Source organism: Nanorana parkeri, unplaced genomic scaffold (assembly GCF_000935625.1).
Source record: "Nanorana parkeri isolate BGI_ZX_2015 unplaced genomic scaffold, ASM93562v1 scaffold2284, whole genome shotgun sequence".
NCBI lineage: Eukaryota > Metazoa > Chordata > Amphibia > Anura > Dicroglossidae > Nanorana > Nanorana parkeri.
In genome coordinates, this window is record NW_017308552.1 from 75821 (window position 1) to 93273 (window position 17453).

General features: G+C 43.4%; 1 protein-coding gene across 1 annotated transcript in view; it reads left to right on the forward strand.

Annotated features, from left to right (window-relative positions):
* LOC108801297 (rho guanine nucleotide exchange factor 26-like) overlaps window positions 1–17453 on the forward strand; it is a gene marked incomplete at its 5' end in the record, with an annotated part of 121517 nt that overhangs the window by 74261 nt on the left and 29803 nt on the right. The window contains 2 exons of the mRNA XM_018573232.1: window positions 2411–2500; window positions 12981–13135. Coding sequence (XP_018428734.1) covers window positions 2411–2500; window positions 12981–13135 — 245 coding nt within the window. The remainder of the gene's footprint in view (window positions 1–2410; window positions 2501–12980; window positions 13136–17453) is intronic.

A 17453-nucleotide genomic window follows, 5' to 3' on the forward strand; every position in this document is an offset into this window, starting at 1 on the left:
TTTTTTTTTTTCACCCCGGGGGGGGGGGGGGGGGGGTGGAGTTCAGGGCAGGTGGTCTTGCCAAGCATTCCTACCAGACCTAAAGGGTCTAGTATCAATTGAGGGAGACCCTCATGCTTTTTTTCTTCTTCTGTGGCCTGTAAAAATGTCTGTTACTTCTACAGAATACATATCAATTTAATACATTTTCCTGTATAGCATTGCTGGTATGAATATGGAACTCAACACTAAACAAATATATGGCAGCATTTCAAAGTATTATATAACCAGTATTTGTTATACCTAGGTGTGCATCTTCTCTGTACTAGAATTCAGACTAAGCAAATTTAAAAGAGAACTATTGGGTAATCGTTTTTCTCCATAGATCTCTTAAGGGTAACGGGAGGACATATAATAGCGTCCTCCAGTGACCCGAAGCTCAGTATATTGCGAGCTACAAATCGCGGTATACTGAGACCGCCGCAGCCGGGACAGATCCCGACATTACTGTGGAAATCCACCCAGCTGCGTGAGTGACCGCTGGCTCTACCTGTCTAGAGGCAGAGCCAGCTGTACCCGCCCCCTCCCCCATCCGTTCCTCCAGTCAGCGCTGGAGGATCAGAGTGGGGAGGGGGGAATCCCTGCAGGGAGCTGTGACTGACAGTGACCACTCTCTGCTGGGAGATGATCGAAAAGTGAGCGAGCGACGGTATGTGTTCGCTAACTTCCCAATCTATTGAGCCGATGTGTGACAGTTTTATTGTCACACGTCGGCTCGAACTATGAGGATGAGTGATTTTCACTCACCTCATAGTTCTCCTTTAACACAATAAAACTTAATTCAGAAAAGAAATTTGTATGCGTGTGAAATGTTCTCTATTGGAAATTTGTATTTGTTTGCATTAGTTTTTTCTGTCATTCGGAAATTCATATGCATCCGAATGTTCGAATTTCTGACAATTCGTCTGAATAACGAATCTTTCCAAAACAAACCACAAATATCTAGTGGCCATATCAAGGACACATGAGAGCATTAACTCTCCAACAACTCTCCAACAAACATTTAAAATTGAAGTCTATATTTTTGTACTTTTTATCTTTATCAAATATAACGCAAATAGTGTGCACCGCGCTAATGCTCATATATGGGAATAACGGTTCTATACCTACCTATAATGTATATAAATGCATACACATAAGTAAACAAACATGTTCTCATATATAAATATACACAAACTCCTGTGATGGACTACAATCTCACATTTAGTTTACTAATTTGTATTGAGATTGTAGTCCATCATGGGAGTGAGTTTGGAGTGGTGGCTACTTTACAACACACAGGGACCATGGGGAACAAAAGTAGCCCCCCTCCAGAAGGAAGGACAGTGTCAGCACCAATTCTGAGATTTGAGAATCTACAGCTGACTTATAAACAAATCAGCTACATTTTTGTTAAAGGAGAACTATGGGGTTAAGGCTTTTCCCCATAGTTCTCTTTAGGGTAACGGGAGGACACAAACTAGCGTCCTCCCGTCACCCTAGGTTCAGTATACCGCGAGTAGCTCACGGTATACTGAGATGCCGCAGCCAGGACGTATCCCGACATTACTGTCAAGATCCACCCAGCTCGCGGTATACTGAGACGCCGCAGCTGAAGCGGATCCCGACAATTATGTCTGGATCCACCCAGCTGCGTGACTGACAGCTGGCTGTGCCTATCTAAAGGCAGAGCCAGCTGTACCCGCCCCTCCCCCGTCCGTTCCGGCAGTCAGCGCTGGCGGATCGGAGCGGGGGGGAAACCAGCCCCTCCCATGTCACGGCAGAGAGCCGTGACAGGATCAAGAGGTGAGCAAAAGCCGGTATGTGTTCGCTCACCTCCCGATCTACTAAGCCGACCTGTGACAGTCTCATTGTCACAGGTCAGCTAGAACAATGAGGTGAGTGAAAAGCACTCACCTCATAGTTCTCCTTTAATAGTTAGGGTGCTTGAATGCATTTTTAGGTTTAACTCCTGAGTTTAGAGTAACTTTAATTTAGCCTTATTGCATTCTTATTGTACACTTTCTTTTATATATTGCAAGCACTGTACGGTTCTTAAAAATTAAAGGAGATTGTACAATCAGATTGTCCTGTGCTTGATCAAGTTTAGAAACCTATACCTTAGTGCAGGGGTAGGCAACCTCGGCACTCCAGCTGTGTTGAGCCTACAAATCCCACCATGCTTCTTACTCTGGGGGTCATGCCTGTGGCTAGCAGAGTCCTGCAGTGACTCCTTGGACTTGTAGTTCCACAACAGCTGGAGTGCCGAGGTTGCCTACCCCTGCCTTAGTGGATGCTCTTTTTTGACATTCACATTTGAGCAACAACAATGTATGTTTTCTTTCTCTCCTTTTTTTTTTTAATTAACATTACCTATTATCTTTAATTTTAGTTGGTTCGTCTGTGTAATGAAGGAGCACGGAAAATGGAGAGGATGGAAATGATGGTGACAATTAATTCTCAGCTAGAGTTTAAAATAAAGGTACTGTCATTATTTGCTTTTTAAGTGCCACTTTAGATATAAACATATTATTTTCTTGGTCCCGCTTCAAATGCAATGTGAACACTACTAATAAAGGATTGTGCATTAGTTATGCAAAGATGTACAATCATTTTAGCATTGAACTTGCAACCTTTTTCACAGTTTATGTACCAAAAATTAAAATACCCTCCAAGAAAACCCTTGCATGCCAAAAAAAATGCAGAGCCGCTGACTGATGGTGCAGAGTTAACATGTGGCTCCCCTGCAGGTGTGGCTGTCTGGGGGATTTACCTCGCCTCCCGCTGGGCTCCCCAGACAGTTCCGGCATCAAAGCCTGTGTTCTATAATTTTTCTCCACCCCATAAAATTCCTTGACCATGTAACTTCTGTTGTGGCTGCATAATCCGAATCAGCTGTTTTCCTGACACCCTTTCTTGCGCATTCACACCTGGAAGTGGCGAGGTCGATACATTTTATGGGCCTCATCACTGCTGCGTGCATGCACAAACGCTGCGACCCTGGCAGTTCTTCCACTGACTCCAAGCTGTAGCACAAATCTCAGCAATACATTATATAGCAATGCAGACTACCACCAGCTATAGAGGACTACAAATCTAAGCAGTACATTATATAGGAATGCAGAATGGCACCAGCTATAGAGGACTACAAATCCCAGCAATACAATATACAACAATGCAGGATAATAACAATAGTGATAGAGCGCAACAAATCCTAGCAATACATTATACAGCAATGCAGAATGGCACCAGCTATAGAGGACTAAAAATCCCAGCAATACAAAAATTAGTGGTGGCACCGGTTGTTGGTATCGGAGCAGCGATACTGGTATCTGTATCATTGCATCCTTAGTTTGAAGGCCCTTGTAATTGGCAAAAAATAGTGTGTAGCAACACACCCAGTTGTGCTCTGCTCCCCTTTTGCCTCTTATGTGAGGCGTTTGTAATGCAGAGTGCAGAGGTCACGCATGGAGGGGATTTTTTTTTAAAATGGCGTAGACGGAATCTGGAGCACTTGCTCATAGCAACCAATCAACTCTTTCATTTTCAAAGCTTAATTGAAGAAACTGAAGACAGAAACTGAGTGGTTGCTATGTACAATTTCCTCAGATTCTGTCCGCTGCAGGTTTCATAACTCCCCCCTATAGTGCAGAGGTCAGTACTAAGAAACACAGAGTGCAGAGGTCAGTGGTGCAACACAGGAAGAACAGGCACTTTCAGTGCACACAGTTGAACTGATCTCTCTCGATGGGGGTGGGGGGGTGTCAGCGATGTTGCCTGCATGTAATGAGGTGAAGCCCCCAGCAGCCTTGCTGTGCTTTCCTTTCTCTGCAGGTGCTGCAATCTCCCTCCCAGTATAAAGCAGCTTAATTGGGTACGGGAATATGCAGGTGGCTGCTGAAGGGCCTGAACTGTGAACTGGGCAGTCACCATGGGCAGCTGAGAGCTCATGGTGGTGGGCTTTGTTAAGATTTATCATGAAGGCCCGGGGGGGCAATTGCCACACTGCCCCCTGGCCGCCTCTGCTCCCCAGCCCACATCTACAGCCATGACTTGTAACTGAGTCTTGGCAGGTGTTAGGTTAGTGTAAAAACTTTCTTTGTGGCAAATTTAGTGTTAGGATAGAAATGGTGAGAGTGGCTTGGAAAAAAACTAAAGTTTCGACTTTAGGTCTGCTTTAAAACATGTGCGCACCTAAGAATTCATCAGGGTCACGTTTATGTTGGCTACTTTCAGCAATCAGAGTAAGAAAGTATATATCAAAGTGTGATTTAAAGTGAATATGTCTCGCCACTCCTGTTTTGCACTGTCATGATGTGCAATAGAACTGATAAAGCTCCCTCAGAGAAAGTCATCCAGTTTGATCTCAACAGCCAATTTAAATTTCAAAAATAGAATGTATATGACAAAGCATTTCGATCATCTACAACTTACCAGCACAATGTAAATATTTGATGGAAACATTTTTGTGCAAATCTCTCAGGGCTCTTGAGGACTGAAGGAATGTGAAGGTGTCATTGCACATTTCCACACTGATCACTACATTTGTTTTCACTTCTAAGTTTAGAACCATTGTTTGTATTTCAGGAAAGCTTTCAAAGCAAACCAAACGTTCCCGTTTTACACACTCATTATTTCTGCAAATTACCTGGGATGTTTCTTGTTATTTTGACTTCATCTGTCTTCACTTTCACTAACACAAATTTGTTACCTCTTACTTAGGAGCACTAAACAGCTGTATTGTGAAATGTTTAAAGCACCAGCCCACCTAAAACTGACATTTTAGTTTGACAGCTGGTGAAGGGTTACATCACCAAACAGGATCTCCTTGCTTGAGTTAACGGGTTAGCAGAGATGCTGCAGCCATTACAAGGAAGGTGTCATTCTCTCTGGCGGATTTAAAATAATATATTTTATATTGTGGAGAATGTACCAGGAAGAGTGTTTCTGAGCTGATTTGGCAAAGCACATTTTTCCGTAACAGCATAAAAGGGTGGTAGTACCCAAAACTCCAAGGCAGGCAAGCAAAGAGCATGGAACTATGGAAATGAGGCCTTGCTGCTTGAGTCCACATTAAATACTGACATCTCAACTCTCCCAGACTTTCTGAGAGACTCCCGCTATAAGATAGTGGCCCCCTGACGCCTGGGAGAGAAACATTTTATCCAGGAAAGGTGTACTATGCTATCTGTTTGTTTGTTTTTTAAAATCTTGACAGCTTGACAAAAAAAAAAAACAATCAAACAAACAACGGACGGCAGTAGCTAAGCTGCTATTGGCTATTTCAATTCACAAGTTCTCCTTCAGGTCCTCCTCTGCTGATTGACAAAATGTTGTCACTATAACGCCCAGAAGAAGGGACCCTGCATGGCCCCGAAACGTTGGCTGTTTGACGCATGTGACGATTTAATAAAAAAGTGCTTTACTTCTTGCACACATCATCGAGTGCTGGTGACTTCTATTGTGGACTTTTTGGAAAATAGACACTTTTTGGAAATAAGGAAACATGCTGGTATTGAGGTAGTTAAAGTGCACTTAGACCTTAAAGGAGATTTATGAGGTGAGTTATTTTCGAGCCGACGTGTGACAATGAAACTGTCACAGGCTGGCTCAATAGATCGGGAAGTGACCGAACACATAACGTCGCTCGCTCACTTTTCGATCATCTCCCTGCAGAGAGCCGTGAATGTCACTCACGGCTCCATGCAGGGATTCCCCCCTCTCCGCTCCGATCCTCCTGCGCCGACTGGCGGAAAGGATGGGGGAGGGGGCGGGTACAGCTGGCTCTGCCTCTAGATAGGCAGAGCCAGCTGTCTCTCACGCAGCTGGGTGGATCTCGACAGTAATGTCGGGATCTGTCCTGGCTGCGGCGGTCTCAGTATACCGCGAGCTTTAGTTTGCGATATACTGAGCTTCGGGTCATGGGAGGAGGTTAGTATATGTCCTCCCGTGACCCTTAGGAGAACTATGAGGAAAAACACTTACCCCATTGTTCTCCTTTTAAAAGTCGCTCACTAAAGCCAAGTAGTAGCAATAAAATCCCCCCCCCCCATCTCCATCATTGGTAGTCAGTGACATTTTCATTCTCTGCATGATTAGTGGTTAGTGGCGCTTTAAACTCCCCCACTTTTAAAACAAACTATCCCACATTCTTTGATTGTCAGTGTAACTTATAAACACTAGCAGTGTTTACCCTTGTGATCGCTGTGATTGGTTTACAGTGATCACAAGGTACAGAGCCACTTTGATTGGCTCTGCACATTTTGCCTTTGATCTGTGCTGCCTAATGTCAGCTCAATTACAGGCTTTCAAAAGGCACACTGGCTGCCCATGCATATTTTCTACAAGCTGTTTATAGACGGCACTCTAGAACATTGAATTAACCTACCTAGTCAAGACTGTTGCTCTGTGAATTCTAATACTAGTTGTAGTTTGAGCCTTATACCTTAATAATAAGATTATTGATATAGCAATAACCCACAGTTTGAGACATTTACTCCAGTCAAAATGTTTTTATAGTTTAAAAACTGTATGGAAGAGACCTCCTTAGGTTTTCATTTTTGGTCTGTGTCCCCACTGGGGGCAACTCTCTAGTGGGAACAAAGACTGCAATAAAGCAATTTTGTTCCCAATACAATGCAGAAGGGTTAGAACCTCTATAAGGTTATTATTACTGCTTGTGTCTTCTTGCCTTATTGATAACTGCTCCCCCATTTCTTGCCCTGCTGTTACAGGGGCAGGAAGTAAGAGGAAATCTCACCATGGGGCCACAGATTGCAATAAAGATATATATATATATATATATATATTATATACACACATACACACATACACACACACACACACACACACACACACACACACACATCACATCACATCACATATATGATAAGGTGTTTAGATTCTAAAAGTCAATGACCTGAGAATGACTGGGATCTGGCAGGCATATGCTGTTGTTTGCTACTTTTTGTAGACTAACTCGTTAGTCATTCTTTCTCCTATTACAGAACTCTCCTTAATTACATGTCACGTAGTGTTGAACCTGAAGGAAGATCTGCCACGTCCTTACTCAGCGTAGCTATTTCCTACCTTCCTTAGGCAGCGTTGCCAAATGCAAGGAACAGTGTGACTATACTCCTATTGTTTACGTTTTTTCCGGAGTGAAAACAATTTACATGGCCCTGAGGAGCCAGTTAAATATAAAATGTCTAGGAGAATGCATCATGTTAAGTCTTTTGGAATGCAATCTGTTATTATAACATGCGAGGTAGAGAACAGCAATCAACAAGTTTGGATGATCATTCAGAAAACCTATTCCTACCTCGAGTAATTATGTAAATTTTCATATTTGAAAAGGTAGTCTTGCTGTCTGCATTACAGGTTTGAAAGAAATGTTATGGCTCCTGTGATTGCATTGTCACATGTTCTCTATAGAGACAAGGTGCCAGTGTTGACACTTTAAGACTACACGTTGTTAGCTTTGGTTGTGGCTGTTTTTTTTAAGATAGATGATTCTGATTTTGCCTAGGAATTAACTCAATCAATATCACTAGTAATTAATGGGTGATTTCTGGAACATGGTGGCATTAATATGGAGGTTGAAGGTTGTGGCAAAGATCATCCAACATGGTGAACAATCTGTTATAACAATGACAATATTCTTTTCATTTGAATACATAAGGAAAGGGGCCTTTTCTGCACTCCAGGTTAAAGAAAAACTAAGAACTGAGTTGGTATAAACAGCTGGGCTGATCTTAGGACAAGGTTGTAAATGTAGTCATTGCAGACCATGTGACTACTATGGGCCTCAGGTTCACAGGAGGTCTTGCACTGTCTGTGTATATCGGTGATGGTCATCTGATAAACTATAGAGAGCCTCAAGTAGAGTTCCTGACACTTCCAGAGGGCTGCAAAATAGCATGCATGTTGTCATGTTGAGTTAAGTGGCCTGTTTAAAATGCATGAACTGTTGTAACACATCTCATTGGCTGAAAATTTCTGAGGAAAACGTTGAAGTTATCATTGATGTAAGTGGCCACAATAAAAACCCCCAGCATTCTTGTCAATAACCCCCACCAATAACATCGGTGAATGCAGTAATAACCCCCACCATTGGCATTGGTGGATGTATTTATAATCTCCACCATAGGCATTGGTGGACACACACACTGTTGTCAGGGCTGTTAGTAATAACCCCCAGCATTGGCATTGGTAGATGCATTCAAAAAACCCCAGCACTGGACTCAGTGGATGCAATAATAACCCCCAACATTGGTATCAGTGCACCAACTCCCAGCATCAATGTCTGTAGACACAATAATAATTCCCAGCATTTGTGTCCATGGAAGTACTAACTTTCCACTCCTCACATTGGTATCAGTGCTGTTAACCCCCCTTCATTTATTTAACAGTGCAGTGTTTTGCAACTCCCCTCTACATTGGTAATCAAGTTTTGCATTTGGCTAGAGTCGGTGTCACTACTGGTAGCATGAAGCGATACCTGGATCCTATAGAGGTTGCACAGGCATGTCAACTCCTCCAGGATGGCACATCAATATGTGCCATTGCCAGAAAGTATGCTGTGTCTCCCAGCACAGTCTCAAGAGCATGGAGGAGATTCCAGGACACAGGCAGCTACTCTAGGAGACCTGGACAGGGCCGTAGAAGGCCCTTAAGGCCCCGTTCACATTGAGCGGTTCGCAAATCGCGCGATTTGCATTTTGCGCGATATCGCGCAAATGCTTGCATTGAGCAAGCTTGAATCGCGGCTAAATCCGCTCCAAAAAGGGTCCTGCTGTAGCGACACACGACCCACAACAGCAGGACCCTTTGCCCCATTGAGAAGCATTAGAGAGCGATATCGTGCGGTAAATTGCCGCGATATCACGGGAATTACCGCGCGATAAATCGCTCAATGTGAACGGGGTCTAAAGGAGAACTATGAGGCGAGTGAAAATCACTCAGCCTCATAGTTCTAGCCGACCTGTGACAATGAAACTGTCACAGGTTGGCTCAGTAGATTGGGAAGTGAGCGAACACATAGTGCCGCTCGCTCACTTCTCGATCTATCCCTGCAGAGAGCCGTGACTGTCACTCACAGCTCCCTGCATGGATTTCCCCCCTCCCCGCTCCGATCCTCCAGCGCTGACTGGCGGAACGGACAGGGAGGGGGCGGGCACAGCTGGCTCTACCTCTAGATAGGCAAAGCCAGCTGTCAATGCCGCAGCTGGGTGGATCTTGACAATGTCGGGATACGTCCCGGCTGCGGCATCTCAGTATACTCGCGGTATACTGAGTGTAGGGTGACGTGAGGACGCTAGTTTGTGTCCTCCCGTTACCCTTAGGAGAACTATGGGGAAAAACCTGACCCCAAAGTTCTCTTTAACCCATCAGCCAGTATTTGCTCCTTTGTGCAAGGAGGAACAGGATGAGCACTGCCAGAGCCCTATAAAATGACCTCCAGCAGGCCACTGGTGTGAATGTCTCTGACCAAACAATCAGAAACCGACTTCATGAGGGTGGCCTGAGGGCCCGACTTCCTCTAGTGGGCCCTGTGCTCACTGCCCAGCCCCGTGGAGGTTGATTGGCATTTGCCATTGAACACCAGAATTGGCAGGTCCGCCACTGGCGCTCTGTGCTTTTCACAGATGAGAGCAGGTTCACCCTGAGCACATGTGACAGACGTGAAAGGGTCTGGAGAAGCCATGGAGAACATTCTACTGCCAGTAACATCGTTCAGCATGACCGTTTTGGTGCTGGGTCAGTGATGGTCTGGGGAGGGATATCCATGGAGGGTCGCACAGACCTCTACAGGCTAGACAATGGCACCCTGACTGCCATTAGGTATCGGGATGAAATCCTTGGACCCATTGTCAGACCAAAAGCTGGTGCAGTGAGTCCTGGGTTCCTCCTGGTGCACAACAATGCCCGGCCTCATGTGGCGAGAGTATACAGCCAGTTCCTTGAGGATGAAGGACTTGATACCATTGAATGGCCCCACCCTCGCCTGACCTGAATCCAATAGAACACCTCTGGGACATTATGTCTCGGTCCATCAGACGCCGCCAGGTTGCACCCCAGTCTGTTCAGGAGCTCAGTGATGCCCTGGTCGAGATCTGGGAGAAGATGCCCCAGAACACCATCTGTCATCTCATTAGGAGCATGCCCCGACGTTGTCAGGCATCCTTACAAGCACCTGGGGGCCATACAAACTAATGGGTACCATTTTGAGTTGCTGCAATGAAATGTCAGCACAATGGTCTAGTCTGCTGCATCATTCGTTCACTTTGATTTTTGGGGTGTCTTTGAATTCAGCCCTCTGTAGATTGATCATTTTTCATTTTCATCAAACGATGTGGCATCCTTTCGTTCCTAACACATTACCCAGTCCAGTATACAGTAGATATCAGCATGATATATGTATTGTCATATAGAAAAGTCAGAATGCTCATAGCAGTACAGTATCTCACTAGAGATTGTCATATTTGACATTCCTTTGGATTTCAGATTAGGGGAAAAAATTGAAACACTTGGTTCTTTTTGAAGTTTTCAATTTCTAGCTTTTAGCAAAGCAGGGGCAGAACCACCATTATATAACAAAAACATCCTTCGTTTTGTATAATCTTGCTGATTTTACTGAAGGCTTATAGGGCTGTTGATAAATATAGCCTATATTCCATTTTGGCAGAGGATGGGTTAATTTGGCTGAGCCTGCTTGCTTTTTTCCATCTAAACTGTCTCGCTGCATTGACCCTTCACAGGAAACAGTCGACTTTCATTTAGGAAAGGAGTTAGCAGTGCTGGCGCATTGCCCTCCAGTGTCTTGGCACGGTGTAAAGACATTTGATCAGGCATCCACCAGTCCCATGGTCTGGCTTAGAACCAAGAGATCCATTATTTTACTCTTTGTAGTCATTAACCCTTCATTAAAATATTAAATACTGATAATTAAATGAGTGTGAGATGATGACAAGACATATTAAAAAGCAGAGCAGCCTTAATGGGTATGTAATCAAGTTCTGATTTTGTTTAATCATATAATGCTGACCCATACTCTTCTATTACATTTAGACTTGCTGTTTTATATTGTAGCACTACAAAATGTGAGCTCTGGGATAAGCAAATAGCGTCTCAATACAAGAGCCATGTATGTTCGTATTTCAACCTTGGTGTGTTTTGTGCACTTCTTCCACATCTGTGCAGTAATCTGTTGTGAAACTTTACCTCTGTACAGGAGCTTTCTGTGTTAAGTCAGTAGTGCTCTCGCTACTTGTGCAAAGTGACTGTAGTCCTGTAGTTTTCTACAGGCAGCCTGTAATGAGTGAGCCCAAAGCTCTGTGCAGCATCACTACTTTTACAAGGTACCAACTGGGTTTGTAAACGTATTTGATGCAAACAAAGTTGATTTTTATTCTGTGTGGCTACTAAAGAACATATTTAAATCAGATGTGCCTGGAGTTCAGCTTTATCCTTACACCAGTTTGTGAGTCACATTTAGAGTAACACATGGTGGTGAGCCCCATTAAAGAAGAACTGCAGGTAATTTTGTTTTATTAACACTTTCAGTGGGGCTACCCCCACACTGCAAGGGTTAAGTGCTTGTTTTTTTTGCCTAGGGTCAAAAATAACAAAATTATACTCACCTTATCCTCTGAGCCAGCTTGCTGTTACACCGGTCCCTGGGGCCTCTCCCTGCTGCAGCGGCTCAAAGCCCTGTCCTTTGCCATGCCCGTTATGTTCTATACACTGTATATAGGATAGCATGTGAGCACGGCAAGGGACATACCATTGCTGCAGCGGAGTAGGAGACAGGCTGCAGGGAACACAGGTAAGTAATAACCTATTTGGTCACTTTTTTATTTTGTTTTTGCAAAATATCTACTGCTTGCTAAAAAGATTCAGTGCTTAATTCTACTTTAACAATAAACTGCTCCTGTTTGCTCCCTTTTGGTCTGTTAAATAGTCCATTGGTAGCGTTTCGTTATATCGACGCAGAAATTCAGAGCTGTTCTGTCTCCTTTGCACACTTCCTGTGTTACAAATTGTCTTTTTAGTCTTTGCTGTTCTTATCTTGGACTACAGAATGAAAAGCCTTTTATGTTGTAGAGATCTGAAAGTTGAGTAGTTTAGCAAAAGATACTGGGCAGGGTTGACACCACTGAGACCCCAAAAAGTCTATGTTTTGTCAAAAAAGAGTTTAAGAGTTGAGAGTATTTCTTGCGGATCGACAGACATTTTGCTGTACTTGCAGGATTTTGAAAGGGATACAACCCAGAAAAACGTGCATGTATTGCAGGGAAGCACTGCATTTTTTAAAATAGCTATTCATTTAAGAATATGTAAATATTTGAATGCCCATAGCCTGGCACCAGGTTCACTTTACGCTCAGTGCCATCACAAGGGGGTTGTCCGGGTGCGGCCTAAACCCGGGTGCCACCATTAGAGGGGTGACACCAAAATGACTGACAGTCATTTTGGTGTCGCCCCCTATGAAAAGTCGGGCACTCGGTCACGGGCCTAGAGCCCGACAGTGTCAGGAGAGAGGAGGGGAACCGGCGGGATACCTCATCCTGCCAGGTGAACGTCCCCTCCTCTCTCTGCCGGCGTCCATCACCAAGATGGCCACCAGCAGGCGTCAATAAGACTGCGCATGCGCGATGACGTCATCGTGCACACGCTGCAACATCACACGCATGTGCGATGACGTCACGGCGGGGTGTTACCCAGTCTCCGCTCCAGGTGACACCCAGCCTCGGGATGCCCCTGTTTCGCTTGACCCTAATAAATTCAAGCCCAAGTGACAGTTGCATTTTCTGCATCCCCTATGCTTTTCGCCTATGAACTGAGAGCGACATCATTCTTATGAGCCGATATGACCTTCTTTATATGTAATTTGTAATGTTTATTTACAATGATATAGTCCTCTTTTCTCCCCACTGACAATGTATACTCTGCTTGTTTAGCCCTTTCCATTGGTGTCTTCTTCGCGGTGGTTAATGAAGCGGGGTGAGCTCACATCCTATGTAGAGGACACCGGCATTTTCTCCAAGAGAACGACAAAGCAGCAAGTCTACTTCTTCCTCTTCAATGACGTGCTGATCATCACAAAGAAAAAAAGGTAATTTCAGCCTTTTCATACAAATATCATAGCTCTGTACCGGTGGGATTCCAGTGCCCGGCTGTTTCCTTGAATGTCTTCAGTCCGGTCAACAGCCTGTATGTCTAATGACCAAAACACAACAGGAAGTTACAAATGTCCGCTTAAAAGAAATCCCCTGGCTTCCTAAAACAAACGGATGAAAATGAATCTGCAGCACAAACACACATAGCTGTTCATGTTACAGAGCCCATCCACCTAAAACCGATCATATCGTTTGTGATGAATGCTAAACAGGTTTTTTATGTCTCTCATGAAATCTAATAATGGTGAGATCAGTGATTTAGTTTCCAGTAATCCACACCTCCTGTGGCTATTATAAGTATCTCCCACCCTCCCTATTGCATGCTGGGGTTACATATTTTTACATTTTCTTTGCAAGCAGTAAAGAACTTTAAGTCCCTGTTCACACCTTTGCGTCCCGCAAACGTGTGCCTTGTTTGGGGGGGTGACACCATTGCAGGGGTGACACCAAAATGACTGACGGTCATTTTGGTGTCACCCCCTCTAAAAAGTAATGGACCGAGAGCCCGACATTATAAGGAGAGAGGAGGGGACCGGCGGCATACCTCATCCCGCCGGGTGAACGTCCCCTCCTCTCTCTGCCGGTCCCCATCACCAAGATGGCCGCCGGCAGGTGTCAATCAGATGGCCGTGCATGCGCAATGACGACACGGCGGGGTGTCCCCCAGCCTCGGGACGCCCCTGCTTCTTTTGTGTGTGCTTTTTCCAATGTTTGCTGCACGTCACCGATTTATTTCAACGGGTGAAACACGCATGCATGTGACAAACGTGCAAAAGTAGCTCATGTAGCAGATTCACTACACGTTTGTGAGAATTTAATGCACATGAAAAAAAATGCTCCCACTGTACATTTAGCTCTGCTTGTCAGGAGCAGGGCTAAATGTACAAAAAAACTACACGCCCGGCGCCCGAACGGGGGGGAGTGCGTCTTATGGAGCGAGAAATGTGTGTGTGTGTGTGTGTGTGTATGTATGTATATTTTATATTACCTTTAATATTTTTTATTAAAAATAACTATATTTTATAGTTAAAAGTGAATATGTTTTGTATAACTCAGTGTTTTACATTAGTGGAATATAGGAAATACAAGTTGTGGTGCCCTGGAAAATTAGAAGTGGAATCTGGTTGATAACAGTTAACAGTCCACCCTCTAGTCCTAATAACTGAAAACATTTGGTTCTGATTTTTATTGTGCATTTAAAACAAAGTATTAAAGTGACATTAAAGTCAAATATTTTTTTCCCTCCCCCCAATGTTAAGTAAAACACTTACCTTAAATGTTGTCTCTTAATCCGATCTTCTTCTTCTTTCCTGTCCTTTTCAGCCTTCTCTCCAGCGCTGCTGCGTGTCTCTCCGATCCAGCACTGACTCCTCTGTCCTTGCTGGCACTTCCTGCCCCACGGTGTCTGCATGCGGGTGCACGCATCCATAGACTTACCTTGCGTCTCTCCTCGTCTCCCGGACGAAATTCCAAACTGCGCATCCGCCCGCCCCAAGATGCTTTGAGGCCGCCTGAGCAGTTTCGGATTTTCGGACGGGAGCGCGCGGCGAAGACAGCGGTAAGTTTAAACCGCTTTTAAAGCGTTTTTTTCTTTTTTTAAAAAACGTTTTGCATATATCTACTGCTTGCGAGCAGTAGATATATGCAAAAATATTGAGGGTTTAGAAACCCTTTAAGATTCCTGATGCACCAGCACCCTTTATAATGCCACTTAATATGACTGTCACCTAGGCATTGGGATGTATTAAATCACATACTGTACATACCTGGTGATCTCTTGTGATCATAGAGCATACCTGAGCCCAGGGAGAAAACCAGTCTGTTTCTGGTTATGACCATTTGTGAGCCAGTCTCTTATGAGAGTGAAGAGAGCCTCTGGGTGTAAGAAGACCTAAAATGTCTGTAATGCAAGAGCATGTGTTCTCAAGTTTTAACATGCATTCAGATGTTAGTGGCATCTCAGTTTACCTATTGTGTGCTAAAGTTAAGTTTTTAGAGGTTTCCCAAGGTGGTCCACTGGTGAATTACTAGTAATTACTGATCACCTTTAAAACCAATTGAGTGCTACTCGCCAAAACTTGCAAAAATAGTGAGCGTGTGAGGTTGGACATAGTCCAAAACAAATCTGTCTGGGATTTTGTGAACATCTAGAAATCTCATACTGCTTCACCATTAACATGGTATCTCCAGCCCTAATGGCCTTATTAGATTTCAGTAAAAATGTAATATTATGAAATGATACAAGATGGCTTCTGTTCCTCTTTATAGCCAACAGATTCACTTTAACATGCATACAGTATGGCAGTGTAAATGGCAAGGAAGGCGTACAAAGTGCAGTAACCCATAAAAAATCAATCATGTAACTATGTATGCTTAAAAGATTTGTTTTAGGTAACAATTGGTTACTATACGAAAGATCATTGTTCTTTGTACTGCTTCACTCAATAGGCATATTTATGTTTACCCCATTATCTTTTTAGATAGATCTACTTACATTAGAGGTGCTAAGAGTAAAAACTTTCTGCTGTAGAGATGTAATATTTCCCTGTAAATACACACCCTCATAACGGTGTATTTAGCATAACTTTGTGCTGACTGAAGATGCTATCTCCTCATTACCCGGGGCTCTTCATTGTGTCCAGACATGAAATTCCATATCTCAGATATAATTACATTCCATTGCTGGGCATATTTAGAAAATCATTTAAAGCAATGGCAGAAACAATCTTCACACCTTTATTTTTATAAGAATGCGATCCATATATTTAAACAATAAAAGGAAAAATAGACGTGTATAAAAATATTACACTTACTGTCAAGTCAGCACTGGAACTATATACGATCAAGAGGTATAAACCACACCAAAGCCTGAAGGTGCATGATGTACTGTCACTGACTGTGTTGTCTTTAACAGGGGTAGGGGAGAAGATCTGAGATCTTTCACAAGTGCTGCTTTGGTTAAAAAGGCTGCCAGGTTGCCGTGCTTATGAGTTTGATGCCTGGGGCATAGGCATGGTACTGAGGCTCCCAATAAGCATAAACTGGTAAAGTGGACCTGAACTCGAGGCGAGAGGATTTGCCATGTCATTAGGAACATTTATAAAAATTCCTTATAACATTGTTTAGAGCACCCTGAAAACGTTAACTTTTGCCTTAAATGCCTCCTGAAAAAAGCATTACACTTCTTTGTATGCAAGTGTTTCAAGGTACTCCTCAACCTATATCCTAATAGCAGAATATCTGCAGTGTGAAGTATAAGGCGCACTGCTGTCTGTGACTGCTAGATTTAGGATATTTGAAGTGATATTTGCTGATATCAATTTTGTGCTGCTCACTGTTATCTTTGTTGGAGGCCCGGACATGGACACAGTGCAGAACTAAGCATGGTAAGTGAGTGAGGAAAAGATCACCTGTAGGCAGACCTCGCGCATTACATACAATTAGCCCTGTGCCCTTTTTGCAGAGCAGTTTCTAGAGTTCAGTTTCTCTTCAAAGTAATCACTCTGTGTTCAGGGTACCTGTGCCGATGGCAATGAAGGTGCACCACTGAATGATCAGTTAATACTAGAATACTAAAGATATCAGGTTTGCATCAAATTTATGAAATAATGTTTAATGGTTAATAACAGGCACTATGTGCTTCATTGGATGTATGTGAGACGTATAATTAGTGCTACATGTGCTACTGACTGGACTCAGAGTTCTTCAGTATTGGCTTGTCCCATCTACTTTCAGGCCCACAATGGTGTAAGCAGACTTAATGCTGTTATCTGCCAAAGCATAACATGAAAATACCATGGAAAATATCTGCACGTAAAGTATCTGATGCAAAAATTACTTCCAATTATGGGAGAATTTAGGGGTTAACCCCTGAGAGATAATGAGTGCTGGAAAGCATCCCCAAAGTGTTCCAAGAAGCAATTTGAAATCTTTGTAGTCATTATGCAATCTGTTTCCAAAGAAAAGGCTATTTTTTCTTCACAGCATATGTACCCAATTGAATTGATGGCCAAGCCACAGACAAGCAGTTGCAGATCTTACATGTCTGTATGAGTAAAATGTGTTCCTTTAATATTTTGTTTTCCTGTATGTGGCCCTTCTACATGGTGAGTTCTTTATGCTGCTGGATTACCCAAAATAAACTAAAGTGCATTTCAGCAACAGGCTTAATTGGCTCAACAGTCTTTATATTATTAATATAGGTTTCATTGTAATTTTCTACCTTTTGCTTGTCTTCTTATGTAATATGTTCAG